Source organism: Cnephaeus nilssonii (genome assembly GCF_951640355.1).
Source record: "Cnephaeus nilssonii genome assembly, chromosome: 6".
NCBI classification, from domain to species: Eukaryota; Metazoa; Chordata; class Mammalia; order Chiroptera; family Vespertilionidae; genus Cnephaeus; species Cnephaeus nilssonii.
Window position 1 is genome coordinate 39,798,842 of NC_137077.1, and position 22,888 is coordinate 39,821,729.

The following is a 22,888-nucleotide window of genomic DNA, read 5'->3' on the forward strand; positions in this document are numbered from 1 at the left end:
TAATTTTAACTGATGTTGTCTCTGTTTGTAGTGCAGGTAATTGAGAGTGACTATATTCAATAAAAACATTTAGACATAATAGTATAGTACGACTTAGTAGCATTGGTTGCCTTAATAATAACTGAAAATGTTCTGTTTAAAAAGTTACCTTTGACTTACAAGTCAGGATCCCTTTTCACTTTCACTGTGGTGTAGTGACGAGTAGGCTGATCTGGCAGTTGGTCTTGAATTCCTAATTAATGTTTTTAGGCACATAGAATAGGGGTAATTTGGAGAGAGCCATGAGTGTCCTGTACAATGGAAAATCAGCCTGACATAAAGTCACTTGAATTATACACTATTTAGACTTTGGCATGTTCCTCATTCTACTGAGCTTTATAATGTGGAAACTGCTTATAGAATTGATATTTATTATCTCTGAAATCTGGATTAATTAATGTTATTGCTGGCTCTGTCATACTTCTTATATTTCTGAACTTTGAAAAGTCACTTTGCTTTCTATGCCTAAGTGATGGAGAATAAACTAAATTCTAAGGTCCACTCTAGACTTAGCATTTGACAAGTCAGTGAAATGTAATTTATTTCCTTTTTTAAAAATTGAATGCCAATAGTACACTTCTGATGCTTCATGGAGCTGAATATACCAAATTTTTGTGCAATGAGCTCAAAATGGTCAGTTAAGATATAGCTATTAGGAAATATGTTAGAGGACAGGTTCAGTAGGGGGAGAGTCTGGAGGTATTCAGTAACTCATATTCACATAGCTTATGAAAACCATTTGGAAAAATGAACAGCTTTGTATAGTTACAGTTCACATACTTAGAAAGCAGTATACTGCATTGGTTAAAAACTTCAAAATTAGAATTCTTGGGTTTGAATCTGGGCTCTACCACTTAGTATGACTGTGGGGGTAGTTACTGAACCTCTCTGTGTCTTAGTTTCTTCATCAATAAAATGGGGATAAAAATAGAACCTACCTTATAGAGTTGCTGTGGTGATTAAATGAGCTTGTACATATAAAGTATCTGATGTATCTGAAGTGGTGCAAGACATGATACTCATTAGCAATTATCATTTTTGTTATTACATAATCTCATATAGCTAAGAAAATTTTATCATTTTACTTTAAATTTTTGTACAGATCTTGAATTTGAGACCTTCGTTTTATGTATGCTCAAAATATTATTTTGTGCAGATCTGCTTATATTTATAGCATTCTACTATTGCTAATAGAGCAAATACTTTATAACCAGTAAATACTGTACGATCATTGCAATTCAATGCAGTGTGTGGCACAAAGATCTTAGTTGTGAAGGACATCCATAATAACTAGCTATTTTTTAAAGAAGATATATGATTTTTAAGTAATTGATATATTAGTGTAACTAAAGTTGCTCTAATGAAAAATTTAACATTTCCTTATATCCTATATAAGATTTTGATCTTTTCTCTCTATTCCCTGTTGTGTTTTCTTTTTAGTACTAGTATAATATTAAATACAAAGAAAGGTGAAGAAAATAACAGTGTTGACCAAAAATATTGGTATCAGATGAGAATATTTCAGTGATGTATCCTTTTTGTAAAAATATATTTTACTGATTTTTTACAGAGTGGAAGAGAGAGGGAGAGAGAGTCAGAAACATCGATGAGAGAGAAACATCAATCAGCTGCCTCCTGCACACCCCCCACTGGGGATGTGGCCACAACCAAGGTACATGCCCTTGACCAGAATCGAACTGGGACCCTTGAGTCCACAGGCCAATGCTCTATCCACTGAGCCAAACCGGTTAGGGCAGTGATGTATCCTTTTTAATCATTAATTTCTCCTTGCTTATATTTGTTTTATAATCCATACTTATTTTATTTTTAATTATTCATCATAGGTCTATAATTTTTTTTATTCTTGGATTTTCTAAGAAAATTATGTAGAATACTATACACTATGCATATTTTAACAACATTTTCATAGTTTCTTTTCAGAAATAATATAATTATGACTACACTTAAAAATATTTTTTTATCACTGCACTTTTAGTTGTAATTCCAAGTCTTCAATTCAGCTGAAGTGACAGTTATTTTAGAGACCACTTCTTTAATTGTTATATTTTTTATCTTTCTCTTTTCAGGACCAGGGTTCTACTCAAGCAGGAAAAGAGAAAGCAAAAGGTAAAAAAAAAACATTTATTTTTATTTGTGTTAGCTTTATGAGAAAAGTGATCTTTTGAAGCATTTTTTCCAGGTTTATAAATTCTTCTAAGTGAAATTGTAAAACCATCTTCCTTTAGTCCAGTGATGGCAAACCTCTGACACGCGTGTCAGTGCTATTTCTGATGACACGCGGCCGCTGGGGCGGCCGCATGCCGAGGATGAAACATTTATGTTATTTAAACTATAAATATCGCGAAATAATGTTTTTTCCTCAAAGTGACACACTACCCGAATTATGCTCAGTTTTTTGGCGAAGTTTGACACACCAAGCTCAAAAGGTTGCCCATCACTGACCTATTAGCATCCTGATTCAAATCATCATCATTTATTGCCTCGAGTAATATAATGGCCTTAAAACCTAAATCCCACTTTTGAAGTGTTTTTTTTTAAATTATATTGATTGTATTACATAGTGAAGTTGAGCATGTATCTACCTTACAACTGAGCAGTATATATTGAAAGAAATTCTTCCATATGTGCACTTTGAGACATGTACAAACTTGTTTGGATCATTGTTGTTAAGTAGCAAACAAAACAAAAAAAAAGAGAGAGAGAGAGATAGAAAAGAAGAAAGAAAGGAAAAGGGCAGGGGAGGGGATCATCCAAATGTCCTTTATCAGTTGAATGGTTAAATAAAATGTGGCATACCTAAGTAATGGTACAACAGTGGAAATATATCAACTATGTACATGTAATTAAAATAGACTAATCTTAACATCATAAAGTTGGACAAACAAAGCAACTCACAGAAGAATACAGGCAGTAAGATTCCATTTACCAAAAGTTCCAAAACAGACAAAAATATGTTCAAAGGTAGTAAAATTTAGAAAAAAGTAAGAAAGTGATTACTATGAGAGCAGGATAGTTGGTAACTCAGTGAAATGATACCTTAACAATTTAGTATTTCCTTGGTTACTAATGAGGCTGATTATCTTTTCATTCAGGTTTCCTCTTTTGTGATGTACTTTTTCAAGCATTTTGTTCACTTTTTATTTGGATTGTTTGTCTTTTTTTACTGTGACTTTATGTATTTAGGACTTATTTGTTAGTCATGTTTGTGTACTCTGTGTCTTTAATTTTCACTTAATTCTGTCTTTGAAGTAAAGTTTTTAATTTTGTTTAGTTGAAGTTATCAACTTTTTCTGCTTTATCTTTTACACCTTGTGACCTGTTCTTCACATAGTGGTTAATACAATTTTTTAAAAGCACAAACCACAATTTATCATTCCCTGGCTTAAAAGCCCCAATTGCTTTTAAAGAGTAAAATCTAATTGAACCATAGCCTGCAATGACCTGAAGAATCTGCACCCTGCCGGCTTCTCTGACCTCATTTCTTACCACTTGCCCTATTGTTCATTGTATTTCAGCCACACTGCCCTCTTTCTGTTACTCTTCTTTTCTTCTATAATACTCTCCCTCAAGATATTTGCATGTCTGTCTTGTCAACAATTGTGTCTCAGCTAAAGTATCTCCTCTTAGATTGATTTCTCTAATCACTCACTACATCTAAAACTTTTCCACCCTCCAGTCCCATTCTCTTGTACCCTCTTTTATGCATCACTCTTTTCATAATATGGTATTTTCTTGCTTTTTTTACTCTGTTCTCCTCCCCTTCCATTAATGAAAAGAGGGATCTTACTACTTTTTATCATGTCCTGTGCCTTGAACTGTGTCTAGCAGTAATATAGGCACTCAATAATAAATATACTAAGAATGTAATCTGTTCCCAGACTATTTTTAAAAATAATTTTAGTCTAGTTGGGCTATTCTTTTGAATATTTATAAGAAAGGGAAAGACATGATCCTTTTCCCAAGCGTTGTGCTCTAGTCATGCCACTTTCCTATTCTTTGAAAATTTCATATTGCTTCCCCAAACCTCTTCCCAACCCTATTCTTTATCCCTTCATACTCAGTAGATGCTCTTGTCTCATATCTCAGAGGAAATAGCAGCTATTGGATGAGAATTATCTGAGTTTCTACCACCAGTTCTGTAAACTACTTCACATCGTCACCCATCTTCTACCATTCCCTGTCAACTGTAGACTTTCTATTGGTATTTCAGTTATCTCCTATTAAAACAAGTAAAACCCTCTGTGGATCCTTTATCTTTCTTGCTATGCCCCTTCACTCTTATCTCCCATTTGCTTCTCAATCCATTACACTATACAGCTATTAGTAATATCAAAATTGAATTTCATGTTGTTCCATTTCAAGGATATTTTTCAGTCTAATTAGCTTTAATATGTCATCATCTCCTGCACAGTTTTTTATTTCCTTTATTTTTTCTTATAATTGACTAGAGGCCCAGTGCACAAAATTCGTGCACGGCGGCGGGGGCGGGTGTGTGTACCTCAGCCCAGCCTGCACCCTCTCCAATCTGGGACCCCTTGAGGGATGTCCGACTGCCCGTTTAGGCCCGATCCAAGTAGGATCGGGCCTAAACGGGCAGTCGGACATCCCTCTCACAATCCAGGACTGCTGGCTCCCAACTGCTTGCCTGCCTGCCTTCCTGATTGCCCCTAACTGCTTCTGCCTGCCAGCCTGATCACCACCTAACCACACCCCTGACAGCCTGATTGATGCCTAACTGCCCTTCCCTGCAGGCCTGGTCACCCCTAACTGCCCTCCCCTACAGGCCTGGTGACCCCTAACTGCCCTCCCCTGCAGGCCTGGTCCCCCCCAACTGCCCTTCCCTGCAGGCCCAGTCGCCCCCAACTTCCTTCCTCTACCAGCCTGATCACCCCTAACTGCCCTCCCCTGCAGGCTTGATCACTCCCAACTGCCCTCCCTTGCAGGCCTGGTCCCTCCCAACTGCCCTCCCCTGCTGGCCATCTTGTGGCAGCCATCTTGTGTCCACATGGGGGCAGCCATCTTTGACCACATGGGGGCAGCCATCTTGTGTGTTGGTGTGATGGTCAATTTCCATATTACTCTTTTATTAGATAGGATACGTCAGTTACAAGAACCATAGTCATTTTTTCAAGGGGCGGGGTTGGGGGGTAGGGAGGGTGAAGGGGATATTTACATGCTGAAAGTCCTGTCATTTTATTGCTGAACTATATAGTGTAATGCTTTTAAAGACATTTAAATCCAAGTTGGGGTTGCACATCATTCAGATGAAATAGACAGTAAACAGGTACCTTTTATCTGTGGTTAATTTTACATAACAATGTGACATTTACTTTTTGCTTGATAGCTGGTGAGTCTCTTACAGGTCTTACAGTACTTTACAATCTTAAGAGTCTATTATAATTAACAACTAGTGGCCCGGTGCATGAAATTCATGCACGGGGGTGCAGAGGGGTGTCCCTCAGCCCGGCCTGCACCCTCTCCAATCTGGGACCCCTCGAAGGATGTCCTATTGTCGGTTTACAGGGATCGAGCCTAAACCGGCAGTCAGACATCCCTCTCGCAATCTGGGACTGCTGGCTCCTAAATGCTCACCTGCCTACCTACCTACCTGCCTGATTGCCCCTAACCACTCTGCCTGCTGGCCTGCTCGCCTCCAACTGCCCCTTGCCACTGGCCTGCTTGCCCCCAAATGCCCCCCCACGCCAGCCTGATCACGCCCAACTGCCCCCCGTGCCAGTGTGCTCGCCCCCAACTGCCCCCTTGCTGGCCTGCTCACCCCTGACTGCCCCCCCTGCTGGCCTGCTCATCCCCACCTTCCCTCCCACTGGCCTGCTCGCTCCCAACTGCCCCCCTGATGGCCTGCTCACTCCAAACTGCACCCCCCCACTACCCTGATCACCTCCAACTGACCCCCACTGACGTCCTGCTCGCCCCCAACTGGCCCCCTGCTGGTCTGCTTACCCCCAACAGCCCTGCCCTCCACCAGCCTGATCACTCACAACTGCCGTCCCATCCCAGCCTGATCACCCACAACTGCCCTCCCCTCTTGGCCTCTAACCGCCTCTTCCTCGGCCCCGCTACCATGGCTTTGTCCAGAAGAACGTCCATAAGGTCTCCTGGAAGGTCTCCCAGTCTAATTAGCATATTACCCTTTTATTAGTATAGATAGAGGCCTGGTGCACAGGTGGGGGCCGGCTGGATTGCCCTGAAGGGTGTCCCGGATCAGGGTGGGGGTTCCTAGGTATCTGGGATTTATTTATCTTCTATAATTGAAACGCTGTGGCCTTGAGCGGAGGCCAGGGCATAAAGCTTAGCTTCCTCCAATGCCGAGGGCAATCCAAGCCTTCTGCTCGCTCCAGCTCCATGGTCGCCTCCATCTTTGTTGGGTTAATTTGCATACTCGCTCCTGATTGGCTGGTGGGCGTGGCTGGTGGGTGTAGTGGAGGTATGGTCAATTTGCATGTTTCTCTTTTATTAGTGTAGATATTCTGAAATGTTACTGTGAAAGAACCTTAACTTCTTGGAAAAGTGATACTACCTTTCGCATTAAATTTTTTGCCACATTGGGCTTTTCTTACTTTTGATATCTCACATTTATAATCCATGTTTATGGTATTGTATTGTGAGTATTTGATGGAAGAGATGTTGCCACAATTTGTTTTAGTGTCTAATATATAATAGTTGCTCAGTAAATGAATTTTAAACAAATAAATGCCTTTGAATTTGGTAAATTAAAGATGTAATCTGAAAAAAAAAAAGAATGAAGATAAGGAAGAATAATTATAGTCCAAAAAACCAAGAAAAAAAATAAATACTGGATGAAAATGATAATTATATGCAAGTCTGGTTTAAAAGAATGTGGAAGTCATGGAGGTATAACAGGGAATTAAATTGGCTTTGGCTGGAAATTAGTTCTCACAGGCTTTTTTTTTTTTAATATTTATTGTTGAAAGTATTACATATGTCCCTTTTGTCTCCCATTGACCCCTTATAGCCTGCCCCTCTCCCTCTGTGCCCACAGGCTTCTTTTTCTTTTCCTCTTTTCATTTGACTTTTAATTGCCCTCAGCTGTGCATATTTTTAAGGCTTTTTATGTCAGTAGGATAGCATAACTTGTAGAAAAACAAGTTCTTAGCCTGTTAGATTAGTTTTATAAGACTTTAAAACTTTCTACATACACATAATTTTAATCTTTTGATACCTGGGAATAACTTTATAAAGTTCTGTTTTAAAGGCATTCATTTAACAAAAGAAAGATTATAACTGGTTGTGAAATTTGGAGTCTTTAGGCAAATTACAGGTCATCATGAATGAATTTAATTTATATGTAAACATATAACAGGGGTGTCACAAAAATATAAAAATATCAATTAAATTATTTAATAGCATTATTGCCTTTTGCTATTTATTTTTCTGCTGGAAATATTATGGTTGCTGCAGTAATTTTTACATTTTTAATTATTTCAGGAATATTTTGAAAAGAAAAGGTTCAAATCAAAAATGAAGTTATTGGGAGTTTTATCACCTGTCAAAAATTCCACTGTCAGTTTAGACCTCCTTAACCTATATGTGGTAAATCAGATCTCTTGCCAGAAGAAAACACCTGGTAAGTAATTCTAAATAGCATTTTCTTTTGAATTTGATGTGATTATAGCATTTAGTTTTCTAATAAATTTATAATTTTAGAGCTCAAACGATGTGGAAAGTAAACTAATTGTATAACTTGGTTGTCCTCTTAAATTAGAAGCCTTGTAAATTCTTTGTTTTAAAGATATATATATCTACACTAATAAAAGAGAAATATGCAAATTGACTGTACCTCTGCAATACCCACCAGCCAATCAGGAGCGAGTATGCAAATTAACCCAACAAAGATGGTGAGTTAATTTGCATATGTCGGTACGAAGCAGCTGGGAGCGAGACAGTGCCAAGCAACCTGGGTCCCAGACAGGCACCAGGCCCTGCCCCTAGGGACCTGGGACTATCGCTGCAGGGCGAGAGCAGAGTGGGCAGCTTGGAGAACTTTACAGAGTGGGAGGCTGCCAGAAGGAGAGCAGAGCGAGAGCTGGTGGCTTGGAATTAATTCACAGTAGAAAAAAAAATGATCATGGAAAAGAAATAGGTGTGACCTGTTTAGATTAAAGTAATCAGGTACACCTTCTCAGTGATGGTGATGGTGATGGTGATGGTAACATGTGAGATAGAACAGAGTGTGAAACTGCCTGGGGTCAGAAGCAGCATGTGGCCTCCAAGGGTGTGAGGAGTCCAGTGAGTGAGAGCAGGCAGGGAGTGGGACATGGCAGGAAATTAGGTGAAAGTGGGAGCAGAGGCCAGATGTCCACCATAGTTTATTCAGATAAATCTTAAAATAATTACTTCGGCATGCCCAGCCTGCATGGCTCAGTGATTGAGCATGGACCTATATACAAGGAGATCGAGGTTCAATTTCCTGTCAGGGCACATGCACAGGTTGCGGGCTTGATCCCCGGTAGGAGGCATGTGTAGGAGGCAGCTGATCAATGATTCTCTCTCATCATTGATGTCTCCAGCTCTCTCTCCCTCTCCTTTCCTCTCTGAAATCAATAAAAAAATATTTTTAAAAAATTACCTCGCAGCCCGAGTTTTCCCTAAGTCATCTTTAGTTATGTTAACCATTATTACTCCAGAATTAAGTGGTGTCTATAAATGGGTTTAACCAGCATTCCAACCAGGTGAACACTGTAATTGGTGATAAGAATGTAGTTACAAGAGCTCGTAGTTATCTACATGACCCTTGATGTTCGCTAAGGTATGTCAGAACATTGTACTAGGGCTAAACAGTGTACTTTGCACTTAAAAAGAAAGTGTTTTCATAATATTTTTTTTCAGGAAAATAATGTTTATTAATGTAAGTTGTGCATTTAATAATCCTATAGTTTGTTGTCTACGTATACACACCCATACATACATAAAATTGTTATGTGGGCATAAATGAGTTGATGGAATATAAATTAAGATTACATATGTCCTTACCTATTACCTAGCCCAGTCCTGGACTTATATTTAATAAATATTAGTTTATTTCCTTCATCTTTTACATGCCAGGCACTGGATTAGACACTTTATTTGTATCTTACATAAGACAGTAAATTTATTTTATTTTGCCTTCATCCACATAAGAATGGGGAATATAAAATTATTTTCAAGTCTCACAAGTAACATTATTTTATACTATAAATGGAAGTGTCTAAAATACCCTGGAAATGTAAGCTAAAATGAAATACATAGCAAGAAGATTTTATAACTTTCTATAGGAACGCTATGAACAAATGTATGCCAGTAATTTAGATGACTTCCACAATTGGTGTAAATTATTATACACAGTGGGGGAAAAGTAGGCTTACAGTGGTTCATATGGAAAAAGACATGCAGGTTATGATTATTACAATAGCTTTATTAACTGTTTTGCATATTCATAACTGTAAATCTACTTTTGCCCCACCCTATACATAGGAGGCTTTTACAACAGCCTGGTAACACAGCCAGTTTTTCCCTACCTACAACCTCTTGCCTATCACCTGAGGCAAGGGCGCTCAACCTTGGCTGCTTATGAGGATCACCTGGAGAGCTCTTAAAGTTTCCTTGACCAGGCCTCCTCTGAGATCAAACAAACTCTAATCTCAGGGGCAGGGGCCTGCCATGTCTGCCTTGAAAGCTCCCTGGGTGGATTCAGTTGGGCAGGCAAAGTTGAGAATCACTGTGCCAGGGTCCTCTGTGTAGCAATGGAGGGCTATCTTAAAAAATGCATGCACTTGGCTTTTTAAAAAATGTCCCTTTTCAAATCCTACTCTGCTTTCAAGTCTTCAAAAAATTGGCAGCTGCATTGTGAAGCCTTCCCATTTGACACAGGCTTTGATATTCAATCTGCTCTGTGCATAGCTTTATAGCTCACACAGAAATAGTCATTCCTAATGGGAGGAAAAATGAAATATTAAATTGAAGGCAAGTTCCTTGAGGGCAGGGAGACAGATGGATAGATGATAGATAGGTAGATAGACAGATAGAGGTATCCTATATAATAAAACCTTAACATGCAAATCAACCAAATGAAAGAATGACTGGTCACTATGAGCGGGGCCTAAGCTGGAAGGTGGACATCTCCTGAGGGGTCCTGGACTGAGAGAGGGGATAGGGTGCAGGCCAGGCTGAGGGACCTCCCTCCCACCCCCAGTGCACAGATGTTGTGCACCGGGCCTCTACTATGTGTATGTGTATATATATCTCTGAATGCATAATAATCTGGCCACTCAGTGTATATTGTATATAATAAAAAGCTAATATGCAAATTGTCCCCTTGACCAGGAGTTTGACCAGCAGGCAGTCCGGCCAACTGCCCTATCCCCGCCTCCTTGCCAGGCTGGCCGGACCCCCACCCATGCACAAATTCATGCACCAGGCCTCTAAAAAAAAAATATATATATATATATATATATATATATATATATATATATATATATATATATATATATTTATACACACACACACACACACACACATACATACACACACTGAATGGCCAGATTATTATGTGTTCAGAGATCATAATAATCTGGCCACTCAGTGTATATATTGATTTCAGAGAGGAAGCAGGGGAGAGAGATAGAAACATTATCTCTCTTTTCTTATATGAACATCAACTGAAAATTTAGAAGGGTAGAGGAAAAGGATATTTTTCCTCCTCAACAACAATAAAACTTTATTAGTCAGGATTCATGACTGCAAATGACAGAATTTTAAAATATATATATTTACTTAATGTTATGGACTGAATGTCTCCCTACCCCCAGTTCATATGTTGAAATCCTAACCCACAATGCCATGGTATTAAGAAGTGGGGTCTTTAGGAGGTGATTAAGTTATGAGGGTGGAGTTCTCATGAATGGAATTAGTGCCCTGATAAAAGAGATTCCAGAGATCTCTCCCACACCTTCCACCTTGGCTGTCTCTGAACTGGAAGCAGGCCCTTATCAGACACCAAATCTGGCAGCACCTTTATCTTGGACTGCCCTGCTGCCAGACTGATAAATAAATATTTGTTGTTTATAATCCACCCAGTCCATGGTATTCTGTTACAGCAGCTTGAATGGTTTGACACTTAACTAAAAGGAAGAGTAATGGTGCAGCTGGGCCTCAGAGACTGCTTGAATTAGAGACTTGAATGCTATGAAAGATTTTCAGTTACGATCTCTCTGACCGTTTTCATCACTGAAGTTTAAAATGTGACCTTAAAAAAAAACTAATATTGCTCATATTTTAGTTTTGCCACTAGGGAAATACTGAGAATTGTTTCTCTGCTTCTGAATTTTTAAATTCCTCTGAAGGATGTTGCCTTGCCCTGTTGATGTCAGGTTGCAGCACTGGAACAATTACTTAATGCCGGAGAGATGTGATATTATTGATTCATCTTGGGTCAGATAGCTAACCCTAAATGAATTATTTTTCCAGAGAGGTAGGATTTTTATAAGAAGATAGAAAGTCTCTTCTAGAACTATATAGTCTGTGCATGTGTAAAAAGCATTTCCCAGAACAGGAGAGTAGTTAAAAGTACTGAACAGACAAAATAGTGATATCTTTTATAAGGAGAGACAAAGTTTAAAAATCTAGTGAGGGATATGGAGTTAATTAAGTACAATAAACTATGATAAGTGACACAATAGAGAACATATGTAGTGCTATGGCAATATATAACATAGCATCTTAGCTAGTCTGGGGGTCAGGGAAGGATTGGAGGGAAAAAAAGTAGAACTGAATTAGTAGAGCCCCTTTTATGAGAAATATGTAAGATGAAAAAGATGATTTGAATGATCTGTGATAGTTAATGATTTTTTTTAGCATAAATGGAATATAGATTGTTTTAGTGAATTTAAGATGTATATTTATTTAATGAACATAGTATATCAAACAGTGCTTTTAAAATATTTTGTCATCCATTTTTATTTTTAAATTATAGTGTGTGTGTTTTTGTTACAGAAACTATGAGAAAACCAATCCATGTGAATATGAACAGAGACATAAAAATGCCCCTAAAAAAGCATGATTTAGAACTTCCGATGTCGCCTCCCTCTGTACCATCTAAACTCTGCATTGATGATATAGAAAGCAGGTGAGTTTTGGCTAGGTTAGATATTATTAGTATTTAAATGTATCATTATTGACACTGTTTTATTCATTGAAAATGTACAAAGGGCTTATTCTTCTACCTCCAGTTTTTGTTTTGCTGTATTATTAAACTATTAAGACTTTTGTTAAATAACCTAATGTTCATATTCAGTATTTTGTATGCATAGTTTGACTTTCCTTATTGTAAAAATGTCTCTTTAGTAAAGTATAATCTTTATAAAACTCAGTCATAGTATGTCCCAGGAATGATTTGAGTTTCATCTGTCTTTGTGTATTTGGATAGAACAGTATGAATTTTAAAGCATGTATAAAAAGCCAATTTTATTGCCATGTCTATTTTTAATCTTAAATTTTAATTTTCATTAGTATACACCATCAAAGACTGGGAAGCAAGGAAGAACTGGGCCCGGTTCAGGTGAGAATGAAAAAAAAAATTTATAATTTATTTTAACAAATGTGGTATCCTGCCGAATAATACATTTTTTTAATATGAGGAAAAAATAGTTATCCTTAAAAAAAAAAAACTTTACAGTCTTTAAAATTATTATTTTAAAAGTTTTTAATGTAAGGAACCTATACGATAAAAATATTTTAGTTGCCTGCGTATGAGAAACCTTTTGGAGTTCTGGTAATGTAGACTAGGCCTGTACAGGTATAACGTTTGATTCTGCTTGTTACTGACATACTGCAAAGGATAAGTCATTTAGGGATTTCTCTTTGGGTTTATGTGATAATTGGCAATTTATCCTTCAGGTATAGTGACCAGATTGTTTTATTTTATATCAAATTATGATTTTCAGAATTCATGTTATCTCAAGATTATTTTTCTTTTGAAGTATTGCAAATGATTATTTTTTTAGCAAATAATATTTTAATCAATTAGAAAATGCATAGATTGTGATTAAAGCCTGAAATTTTAAGGTCCAATACCATATTATCTTCTTTTCCTTTTTTTGAATTGCCAGTGTTAAACTACATCAAAAATATAATGGCAATAATACTAAAATCTCTTGGAAATCTTTTCACCTGAATTTGTATGTTAATGAAACACGGATTTCCTGTCATTAGGAGATGACAAGCAGGAATGGAGTTTTAGGGTGGAGGGGCCCAAGGGTGAGAAAGGCAGATGGAAGGAACCTTTTAAGTACACGCTTAGATTATAACTTCTCTTGTCTTAATGGCTCCTGTCAATTACTGATCACTTGCCTTTCCTTGGGACTTTTCCTCCAACCTATGCTATGACCTATTCACTTCTCTTTTGACTTTTGTCCTCTCTAGTTTATATATTTTTGAAATTCACATGATTGTATCTTCTTTTCTATAGTTGTCACAACTCATGGACTCATATAGAATTTTCGAACCTCAGTTCAACAGAGTAGAAAACTGCAGTTTCACGCCATCATCTTTTTCTGCAGAATTATCTTCTAACAGAAATATTACAAAACAAAATTTCGTTCCCCAAATAGCACCTAGTCCTCAGAAAGTTGCATATGAAAAAGAACAGAATGGGCAGGTATCTTTGAATCATTAGTTCTTAGTATTTTATATCATTATATTTTTATGGTATTCTTTCTTCTTTTATAAATTAAAAAAATATCAGTTGTGAATTGCTATAGGTATAGCCAAATTAGGAGATAAAATTAAGTATAATATTTCCTCTTAAGACAAAAGCTTAATTCTCTTTATTAGATTATGAATCCAAACACTGGAATGTTCTTTAAAAATCTCTGAAACCATCATCCTGTTATAAAATTGTTGATAGTGAAATTGAAAATTCAGTATATTTTATAGTAGTTGATGCTTGTAATCACAGTAAATGACTGGTTGGTATGAAAAGGGTCCTGTAAATAGCAATACATAATTTCAACATGTCATAGTAGTCTGTTAAAGTATGAGCTGTGATAGCTTGAAAATGAGAACTGTTCAAATACATGTTAATTAAAATTATACAAATAGGTATTATTGCTAATAATGGATTACTGGCAATATGCCTTGATATTTTCAGAGGGAAATATATAGATACTAGAGGCCCAATGCACGAAATTCGTGCAAGGGGCTCAGCCTCCACCCACTTCAGTGGCTGCCTCTGCCCTGGCCCCGCCTTGACAGCTTCGTCTGGAAGGATGTTAGGTCTAATTAGCATATTACGCTTTTATTATCCTCCTACATAATAAAAAGGCAATATGCAAATTGCATCACTCCGCTATGCCCACGATTGGGCCGGCTGGAGGCACAGGGGGCGGGACTCAGGGTGGCCGATTGGCTGGCAGTAGGAGCGGGGGGCGGGGACTCGCGAGTCCCCGACCCCCGCTCCTCCCACCAGCCTAAACGGCCGACGCTGCGGAAGGACCCATGCGGAAGACGCTGGTGGCGGAACTCGGGGTGGCCGATTGCGTGGCTGCCGGCACCAGTTTTCCGCCAGCAGCAGTTTTCCTCTGGCCACCCGCCGATCGGAGCGCCTCCCGATCGAAGTTCCTCTCGGGGTAGCCGATCGCGCTGGCGGGAGGCACTCTGATCGGCGGGTGGCTAGAGGAAAACTGCTGCTGGCAGCCAGGTGAAAGTCTATTGCACAAAACTTCGTGCAACGGGCTTCTAGTTATAGATATCACAGAGAAAAATTTGGAGGACACTCCTTGGGTTCAGATGAATCTTCCCCTAATTTAAGAAGCAAGAAAAATCACAAATAGATAATCTAACCCTATGCCTAAAAGAACTAGAAAGAGAACAAGAAAATCCCAGAGTGAGCAGAAGGATGGAAATAATAGATATCAGAGTGGAAATAAATGACAGAGTCTAAAAAACAATATAAAAGATCAATGAAGCCAAGAGTTGGTTGGAACTCTCATTTCTTTGTTTCATAGCTTATAAATAAAATATACTACAGGTATAAGTTATTACTGCTAGATAGATTAGCATTGGGCCAATATAAAATCTTACATTTATATGGTACCTTCCACATTAACAAATAGATTATTTCATCTACTTTTCACAACAGGCTTCACATATTTTCCCCTGTTGTACTCAATGATATTTGGAAGGATTAAAGTAGCATTCTATAAAATTAATCAGTAAATGGAAGAACTGAGATAATTACAGCTATTTCCTTTGGAGAAAATATTTTCTGTCAGAGAAATTTAACTTTTCTCAAGATCCTGGTGTCCTGGGTATTTCTTTAAATCTTTTTTTTTTTATTGTCTAAAGTAAATCTTTTTTTTTCTTTTTAACCTCTGAGAAAATAATTAGCTCAACAAGGTGTCAACTCTGTTTAACAATTATTCAAATATTGATATTTCTTTCTTTGTTAGGACAGTATTTATTTTGTTTTCAATAAGGACACAATTCCTTTATTTTAGACTAAAATAACATTTTCAATATAGATGTCCACTTAAATGGCATATCATGATAAGTAATTTTAATTGTGTATATGAACATTTACCATTTTGTCAGGTTCTTCCTTTCTTTTTTTTCCAGCTCAGTAATGTCAATTATTCTAATTACTTGTTTTCCAAATTAAATGAAAGTCAAGATGCTCTTAGTCCATCAGATAAAACAGCACAGATTGGAACATTATTTGAAAGATTAAGCAGGTGAGCAAAGATATGGCAGGAAACAGAGAACCTGCAGCATTCTTTTTTTGAGTTATTAATCTGATTTTGATTTTAATGGACACAAATATTTTTAGTTAAAAATGCAAGTAGACCTAAGTAATACTAATAGAAAATATCTACTAGAATAACTTATAGCATTTAATTAAAATAGTTTTAAATAATTAATTTCTAATGGACACACCTATCTTTTATTTATTTATGTAAAAATATTTTTTGCCAAGACGTTTTGCACCTGTTTTATAATCTCCATGAATTACTAGTTTCTTTTTCTGTGTCATAAACATAATTTCTTTTTCCTTTATGTCTGTTGATCAATGCCCCACCTTTATTTTCTTGATTTATGTATATAAACTCTATTGTTTTAAATCCATTAAACTTGAAAAACAGTTTGAGTCACTCTTCATAATTGTGGTGAAAAAACCTTGACTCTGCAATTCTATTCCAGTCTTCCTCATTTTAGTAAATAACACTCTATTCACTAAGTTGCGTAAACTAAAAGTTGTCCTTGATTCCTTCCTTTCTCCTTCAACTCCCAATATCCATTTCAACAATAAAGTATTGCCAATTCTGTATTCTAACAAACTTTAAAATTATATGCTCATGTTTCCATCTCTACAGTTCCATCTCAGTTTAAGCTACTACTGCCTTTTGCCTAGAGCAGTGATGGGCAACCTTTTGAGCTTGGTGTGTCATACTTCGCCAAAAAACTGAGCATAACTCGGGTAGTGTGTCACTTTGAGGAAAAAACTAACTCCAAGACTCTAGTCGCAAATGTTTCGTCCTCAGGAGCAGCAAATGTTTCATCCTCGGCATGCGGCCGCCTCAGCGGCTGCGTGTCATCAGAAATGGCTACGCGTGTCAGTGCTGACACACGTGTCATAGGTTCGCCATCACTGGCCTAGAGAATTGTTACAGCTCCATAATAGTCCTTTTTGTTTCCTCTTTGTCCTTAGATCCATTTGTTTTACAGCTTTATTAATGTACTAGAGGCCCGGTGCACGAGATTTGTGCACTGGGGGGGGGGGTGGCCCTCAGCTCGGCCTGTGCCCTCTCACAGTCTGGGACCCCTTGGGGGATTTCTGCCTGCCATCTAGTCAGACATTCTTCTCACAGTCTGGGGCTCTCGCAGTCTAGGACCCCTCGCAGCCTGGCTCGCTGCTCCTTAGCACTGCCTCGGAGGTGGGAGAGGCTCCCACCACTGCTGTTGGGCTCATCAGCTGTGAGCCTGGCTTCTGGCTGAGCCACGCTCCCCCTGTAGGAGCACACTGACCACCAGGGGCAGCTCCTGTGTTGAGCATATGCCCCCTGGTGGTCAGTTCACATCATAGTGACTGGTCGTAATGCCGTTCAGTCAATTTGCATATTAGCTTTTTATTATATAGGATAATTAGCATAATACAAACTGAACCTATTTAGAATGTGCACTTTAAGTTTTGACATATGTCAAAGATAATGAATATAGTATTCATCATCCCTAGTAGTTTCTTTGGGCACCTTTGTAATTTCTTCCTCTGACCATGTCACATCCCTTACCCTCATCCCAAGGCAACTACTGATCTGCTTTCTGTATGGAGTTCCTTTTGTGGGAAGGTTTTTGTTTTTGTTTCTTTAACTATCATATTTTACTAGATATAGGCTAGTAATATTATTTGTTGAGTGAGCTTTGGTAGTTTGTCATACAATGAATGTATCTAATTTTTTTATGAATTAAAATTTTAAATGCATGCTATTTTTTATGTTGTAGCATTTATTGACTTAAAGTTATTTATAAAATCTCCTTTTTATGTATTTAAAATCTTTAACATCTGAAGCGATGTCTTTTCTCTCATTTCTAATATGGTAAATTGTATTTTTTCCCCTTTCTCCTGGTTATTCTGAATAGAGGCTTACCAATTTTCTTTACCTTCTCCCAGAATCATGTCTCAGTTTCACATATTTCTCTTCTTTTTGTGTGTGTGTGTGTGTGTGCTCATTGAATTTTTTATTTTTTCTTCATTTTAGAGAGGGAGGGAGAGAGAGAATGAGAGAGAGACAAACAACACCAATTGCCTCTTGTACATGTCCCAACTAGGGACTGAACCTACAACCTATGTATGTGCCCTGGTGGGGAATTGAACCCACAACCTTTCGGTGTATGGGACAATGTTTTAACCAACTAAACCACACTGGCCAGGGCTCATTGAATTATTTTTATTGTAACATTTTTGGTACTTCTAATGCCATATGTTTGCTTTGCATGCTAGAATTCCTATGGTAAGTAAAGCATTACTAGTAAATGTGAAATTTATTTTGGCAGTCAGGGCCCTCCCTGATGTAAGTCTGACTTTTACTTCAACCTTCCTGCTCTTACTCAAATTCACAGCTCACTTTCTATAGCATGACCATGGCTAGCTTCTCTGTAATACAATATTTTTTTTTTCATTACTGGATTAGCTCCTGTGCTGCATTTTTATGGTATTGTATCTGTTGATTGTTGTTAGCTAAAGAAAATACTTCACATTTTTCTATTTTTTATTTCAATGAATTCTGCTTTTACTTTTATTTTCTTTTGTCTGTTTACTTTGTATTTAATTTACTCTTTTTTTCTTGTGGCTTAATATGTTGTCTATCCTAGAAAATTCTATATGCACGTAAGGAAAAATGTATTACTGCTGCTTTTGGGTGAAATGTCCTTAAGATATCAATTAAATCCATATAATCCAGTGATTTTTCAACCTTTTCCATCTGATGGCATGCATAAACTTATCACTAAAATTCAATAGCACACACCCCCAAAAATTGATCTAACCAAAATATGGCTATAATTTTGATTCATTTACACTGGACAGCTATTGTTGTGTTGGCTATTATCACTTTTTTGGGTATGTTTTTTTATTTTGTTTTGTTAATCCTCTCCCAAGGATGCTTTTTCATTAATTTTTAGAGAAGAGTGGAAAGGAGGGGGAGAGACAGAGAGAAAGAAACATCGATGTGAGAGAGACACATTGATTGGTTGTCTCCGGCACATGCCCTGACTGGGATCTGGTCTCAAGCCTGAAACCAAGGTACATGTCCCTAGACTGGAATCAGACCCTCGATCCTTCAGTCTGTGGGCCAGTGCTCTATCCACTGAGCAAAACTGGCCAGACCATTTTGTCATTTTTTTCATTTGACAAACTAATGGAAAAGAGGTCAGTGCCCCTAACTTAATCGCCAGGTATTACATGTTTTAAAAATTCTTGTGGCACAGCAGTTGGAAATCGCTGATCTAGTCCAATGTGTCATCTGAGATCATGGTTTTCTTGTTGATTTTCTGTCTGGATGATCTGTCCATTGATGTCAGCAGGTTGTTCAAGTCCCTTACTATTGTATTACTGTTGATCTTTTCTGTTATAATCCATCAAAATTTGCTTTATATATTTAGGTGCTCTACATTGGGTGCATAGATATTTACAAGAGTTATATCCTTTTGTTGGATCGATTCCTTTATCACTATGAAAGGCCCTTTGTCTCTTTATAGCCTTTGTGGGTTTTTTTTTTTTTGTGTGTGTGGGTGTGTGTGTGTTTTTAGATTTAAAAAGAAGTTAAATCCATATTTATTCGCACTGTTAAACATTACACAAAACACTCAAGTGGCAAGTAATTATAATGCAAGTCCTTACATGGCAATACAAATTTATTGAACTACTGATGCTAAATTATACAAAATTGCACCACTTTAATTAAGGCTTTTAGTTTACATTTGGCCACCTCTAACTTGTTGTAACATTAGGTTGGTCAATTTAAATACTGTGTCTCCCTGTTGGATAGACACACAATCTTTACACCCAAATGTTAATGCATACAAAGCAACAAGGTATTGTTAAATAAAACAGCAATAGTTACTGCAACTTGGGCCTTATGACCAATTATACATTATTAAAATTACTTCCCACATTCACATCCACCATTTAACATCTCAACCAAAACATTACACATGTGAAACCATCACTAACAGGCAAAAATACTAAACCTGTATATTTGGTATTGCAAATACACTTATGTATGAGCAAGCAAGGGATTCACAGTGATAATCTACAGCAGCAGAAGCCTGAAAATGATTTACGAAAATTGTTAAATCATTAAAAAATTGTTTGAAAATATGCACTTTTTGTTGTAGACCCCCACTGCACACACAACTATAAACATTTTTCCCTATGTAAACAAAAAAGGAAACATATAATAAGAGATTTGAAAAATCTGGACATTTTCTTCCTAACAGATATTAAAGGCAACGTCTTTAAGACGTTATACTGAAAGGACTATTGTATTTTTAAAGACAAGATCACTGTCTCCACAGGTTTTTTTAAAAATTAAAAAAACTATATAGCTGTGTTAATCAAAGTGCTTATTTGTACAATACAATGATAATGACCTTGATTTTCTTAAAAAAATTACAATAAGCTACAAGTATCAAAGAAGCGAAGTTATCTGGACTAGTCTATATAGGAGTTCTTTGGGCTTTCTTTTATTATGCTAAAATAGTGGTGCTTTTATGATTTACACTATTGTACTCTCCAAAACAAAGTATGGGGCCTGTTATAGTACAGAGTACACCATTTTCTTACATGTGCAACATTGGTGGATGAAAATGTCTCTTAGCAGTAATACTGGATTGTAGCCTCTGGTTTTACCAGATGCATACACTAGGGCTATTATATAAGTAAAAATCTCGCTTTTGATACTAGAAAGTGGTTAGAATGTGCAAACTGATATAGTAGCTTTCATCCGTCTTTTTAAGGGTACCACCACAGAAAAACCACTTAAGATGCTGGTAGACTTAACAAAGTTGGAATGCTGGCACTATTGAATTGGCCAGCAGTTCTTCAGATATGGCTTAGAGCTACAATGCATCCTCTATAATAAAACGCAAATTGTCCCCTTGACCAGGAGTTTGACCAGAGGGTGGGGCTGGCCAACCACCGGTGGACCCTCCCTCCAGCTAGCCCCGCTCCTGATCGACCCCCTCCTCCCCAATCATGGGTGGGGCCAGCTAGCCAACTGTCCACGGCCCCTCCCCACAGCCAGCCTGGCCCTATCTGCTCCTATTGGGGTGGGCTGGCCGGACCCCTCCCATGTACGAATTCATGCACCGGGCCTCTAGTTTAATATATTTAAGCAGCTGACATCATGACTTTTTGTGGGCCTTCTCAGGCCACTGGAGTTTTTCTGTTAATTTGCTGTACTAGGTCATAAAAGATCTCATTAACATTTATTTTTGATTTTGCAGAGGATTCTAAGAATGCACAGTTGTTCCATTGTCTTGCTAGATTTTGACCTTGTTCCTTTCCTACAACTCTTTCATCTTCCAAGTCACATTTATTACCAACCAGAATTATTGGAGCATCATCAGTGTCTTTAACTCAAAGAATCTGTTCTCTCAGATCTTGTAAATCATTAAATGTGGACTGTGCTGTGATGAATAAACTAATGCAAAGTCTTGTCCATTTTTCATCTACAAATCCCTCATTGCTATAAATTGTTCTGTTCCTGCAGTATCCAAGATTTCAAGCATACACTGTTGTGCATCTACTTCAACTTGTTTTCTGTAAGAATCTTCTATCGTAGGATCATATTTTTCAACAAAAATTCCTTGAACAAACTGTACAGTCAGAGCAGATTTTCCAATGCCTCCTGAGCCAAGAACAACTAGCTTATATTCACACATGGTGCAAAGTTGTCAAAAGCTAGTACCTCTCACTCTGTCAGCGGGTCCCCGTAGCCACTGTTGCTCCATGCATTGCACTCCCTCTGGGTCGCTGCCCCACGGTGTCACGGTGGTCCTGCACTGCCACAGCTCCAGCTGGTTTACACACAGGTTTGGTGGTCCATAGCCTTTGTTTCAAAGTCTATTTTATCTGATGTTGGGAAGCACGGTGGCCATCTTGTGTCCACATGGGGGCAGCTATATTGTGTGTTGCAGTGATGATCAATCTGTATATTACTCATTTATTAGATAGGATAGAGGCCTGGTGCATGGGTGGGGGCCAGCTGGTTTGCCCTGAAGGGTGTCCCGGATCAGGGTGGGGTTCCCTTGGGGCGTGGGGCGGCCTGAGCGAGGGGCCTGTGGTGGTTTGCAGGCCAGCCACGTCCCCTGGCAACTCAAGCAGAGGCCCTGGTATCTGGAATTTATTTTCCTTCTACAATTGAAACTTTGTAGCCTTAAGCAGGTGAGCCTGGCCAGGGTGTGTGGAAAGCTTTGCTTCCCCTGTTGCCGCCGGCAACCCTGGCCTGCTCTCTCAAGCTCCATTCTGCCGCCATTTGTTTGAATTTGTTTACCTTCTATAATTGAAACTTTGTAGCTTGAGTGGAGGCTTAGGCCTGGCAAGGGCAGGCAGAAAGCTTGGCTTCCTCTGTTACCTAGGAAACCTTGCTCTCTGTGGCTGTAGCCATCTTGGTTTGGGTTAATTTGCATACTCGCTCTGATTGGATGGTGGGCGTGGCTTGTGGGTGTGTCGGAGGTATGGTCAATTTGCATATTTGTCTATTATTAGATAGGATGTCTATTATTAGATAGGATGAAAAATCCTGCAATAGGGTTTCCTGCTGCACTCTACCCCGCCCCGCCTCCGTTCCTCCCTTGTCCCCCGGCCCGCCTTCTCCGCCAGCCCACCCGCCAGCCCGCCCCGCTCTCCTTCCTTCTCCCCTGGCCCTGCCTCCGCTCCTCCCTTCTCCTCCGGCCCCGCCTCCACTCCTCCCTTCTCCCCTGGCCCCGCCTCCACTCCTCCCTTCTCCCCTGGCCCCGCCTCCGCTCCTCCTTTCTCCCCCGGCCCCGCCTGCTCGACTTCCTTCTCCCCCGCCCCGCCTCCGCTCCTCCCTTCTCCTCCCCCTGGCTTGCTTGCTTCTCTACAGCTTTGCTCCCTTCAGCATCTCTTGGCTTCTTTCTACGCTGTCTTGATATGCAAATTAGCCGCCATCTTTGTTGGGGTAATTTGCATACCCATCCTGATTGGTTGGTGGGCGTGGCTTGGGCGTAGCGAAGGTGTGGTCAATTTGCATATTTGTCTATTATAAGGTAGGATGTTATAACTCTTTCGAAGTCC

The 22,888-nt window shown here is 38.6% G+C and overlaps 1 protein-coding gene and 1 pseudogene across 2 annotated transcripts in view; one reads left to right on the forward strand and one right to left on the reverse strand.

Moving 5' to 3' along the window:
- Positions 1-2,130: 2,130 nt before the first annotated feature.
- Positions 2,131-22,888, forward strand: part of REDIC1 (regulator of DNA class I crossover intermediates 1) — a gene marked incomplete at its 3' end in the record, with an annotated part of 43,766 nt that continues 23,008 nt past the window's right edge. Inside the window, exons 1-6 of the mRNA XM_079775536.1 lie at positions 2,131-2,166; positions 7,528-7,666; positions 12,070-12,202; positions 12,586-12,634; positions 13,544-13,732; positions 15,691-15,806. Coding sequence (XP_079631662.1) covers positions 7,561-7,666; positions 12,070-12,202; positions 12,586-12,634; positions 13,544-13,732; positions 15,691-15,806 — 593 coding nt within the window. The 5' untranslated portion in view covers positions 2,131-2,166; positions 7,528-7,560. The remainder of the gene's footprint in view (positions 2,167-7,527; positions 7,667-12,069; positions 12,203-12,585; positions 12,635-13,543; positions 13,733-15,690; positions 15,807-22,888) is intronic.
- LOC307101157 (ras-related protein Rap-1b-like) lies at positions 20,974-21,562 on the reverse strand (annotated as a pseudogene). Its single transcript has one exon. The product of its transcript is annotated as a ras-related protein Rap-1b-like (transcript).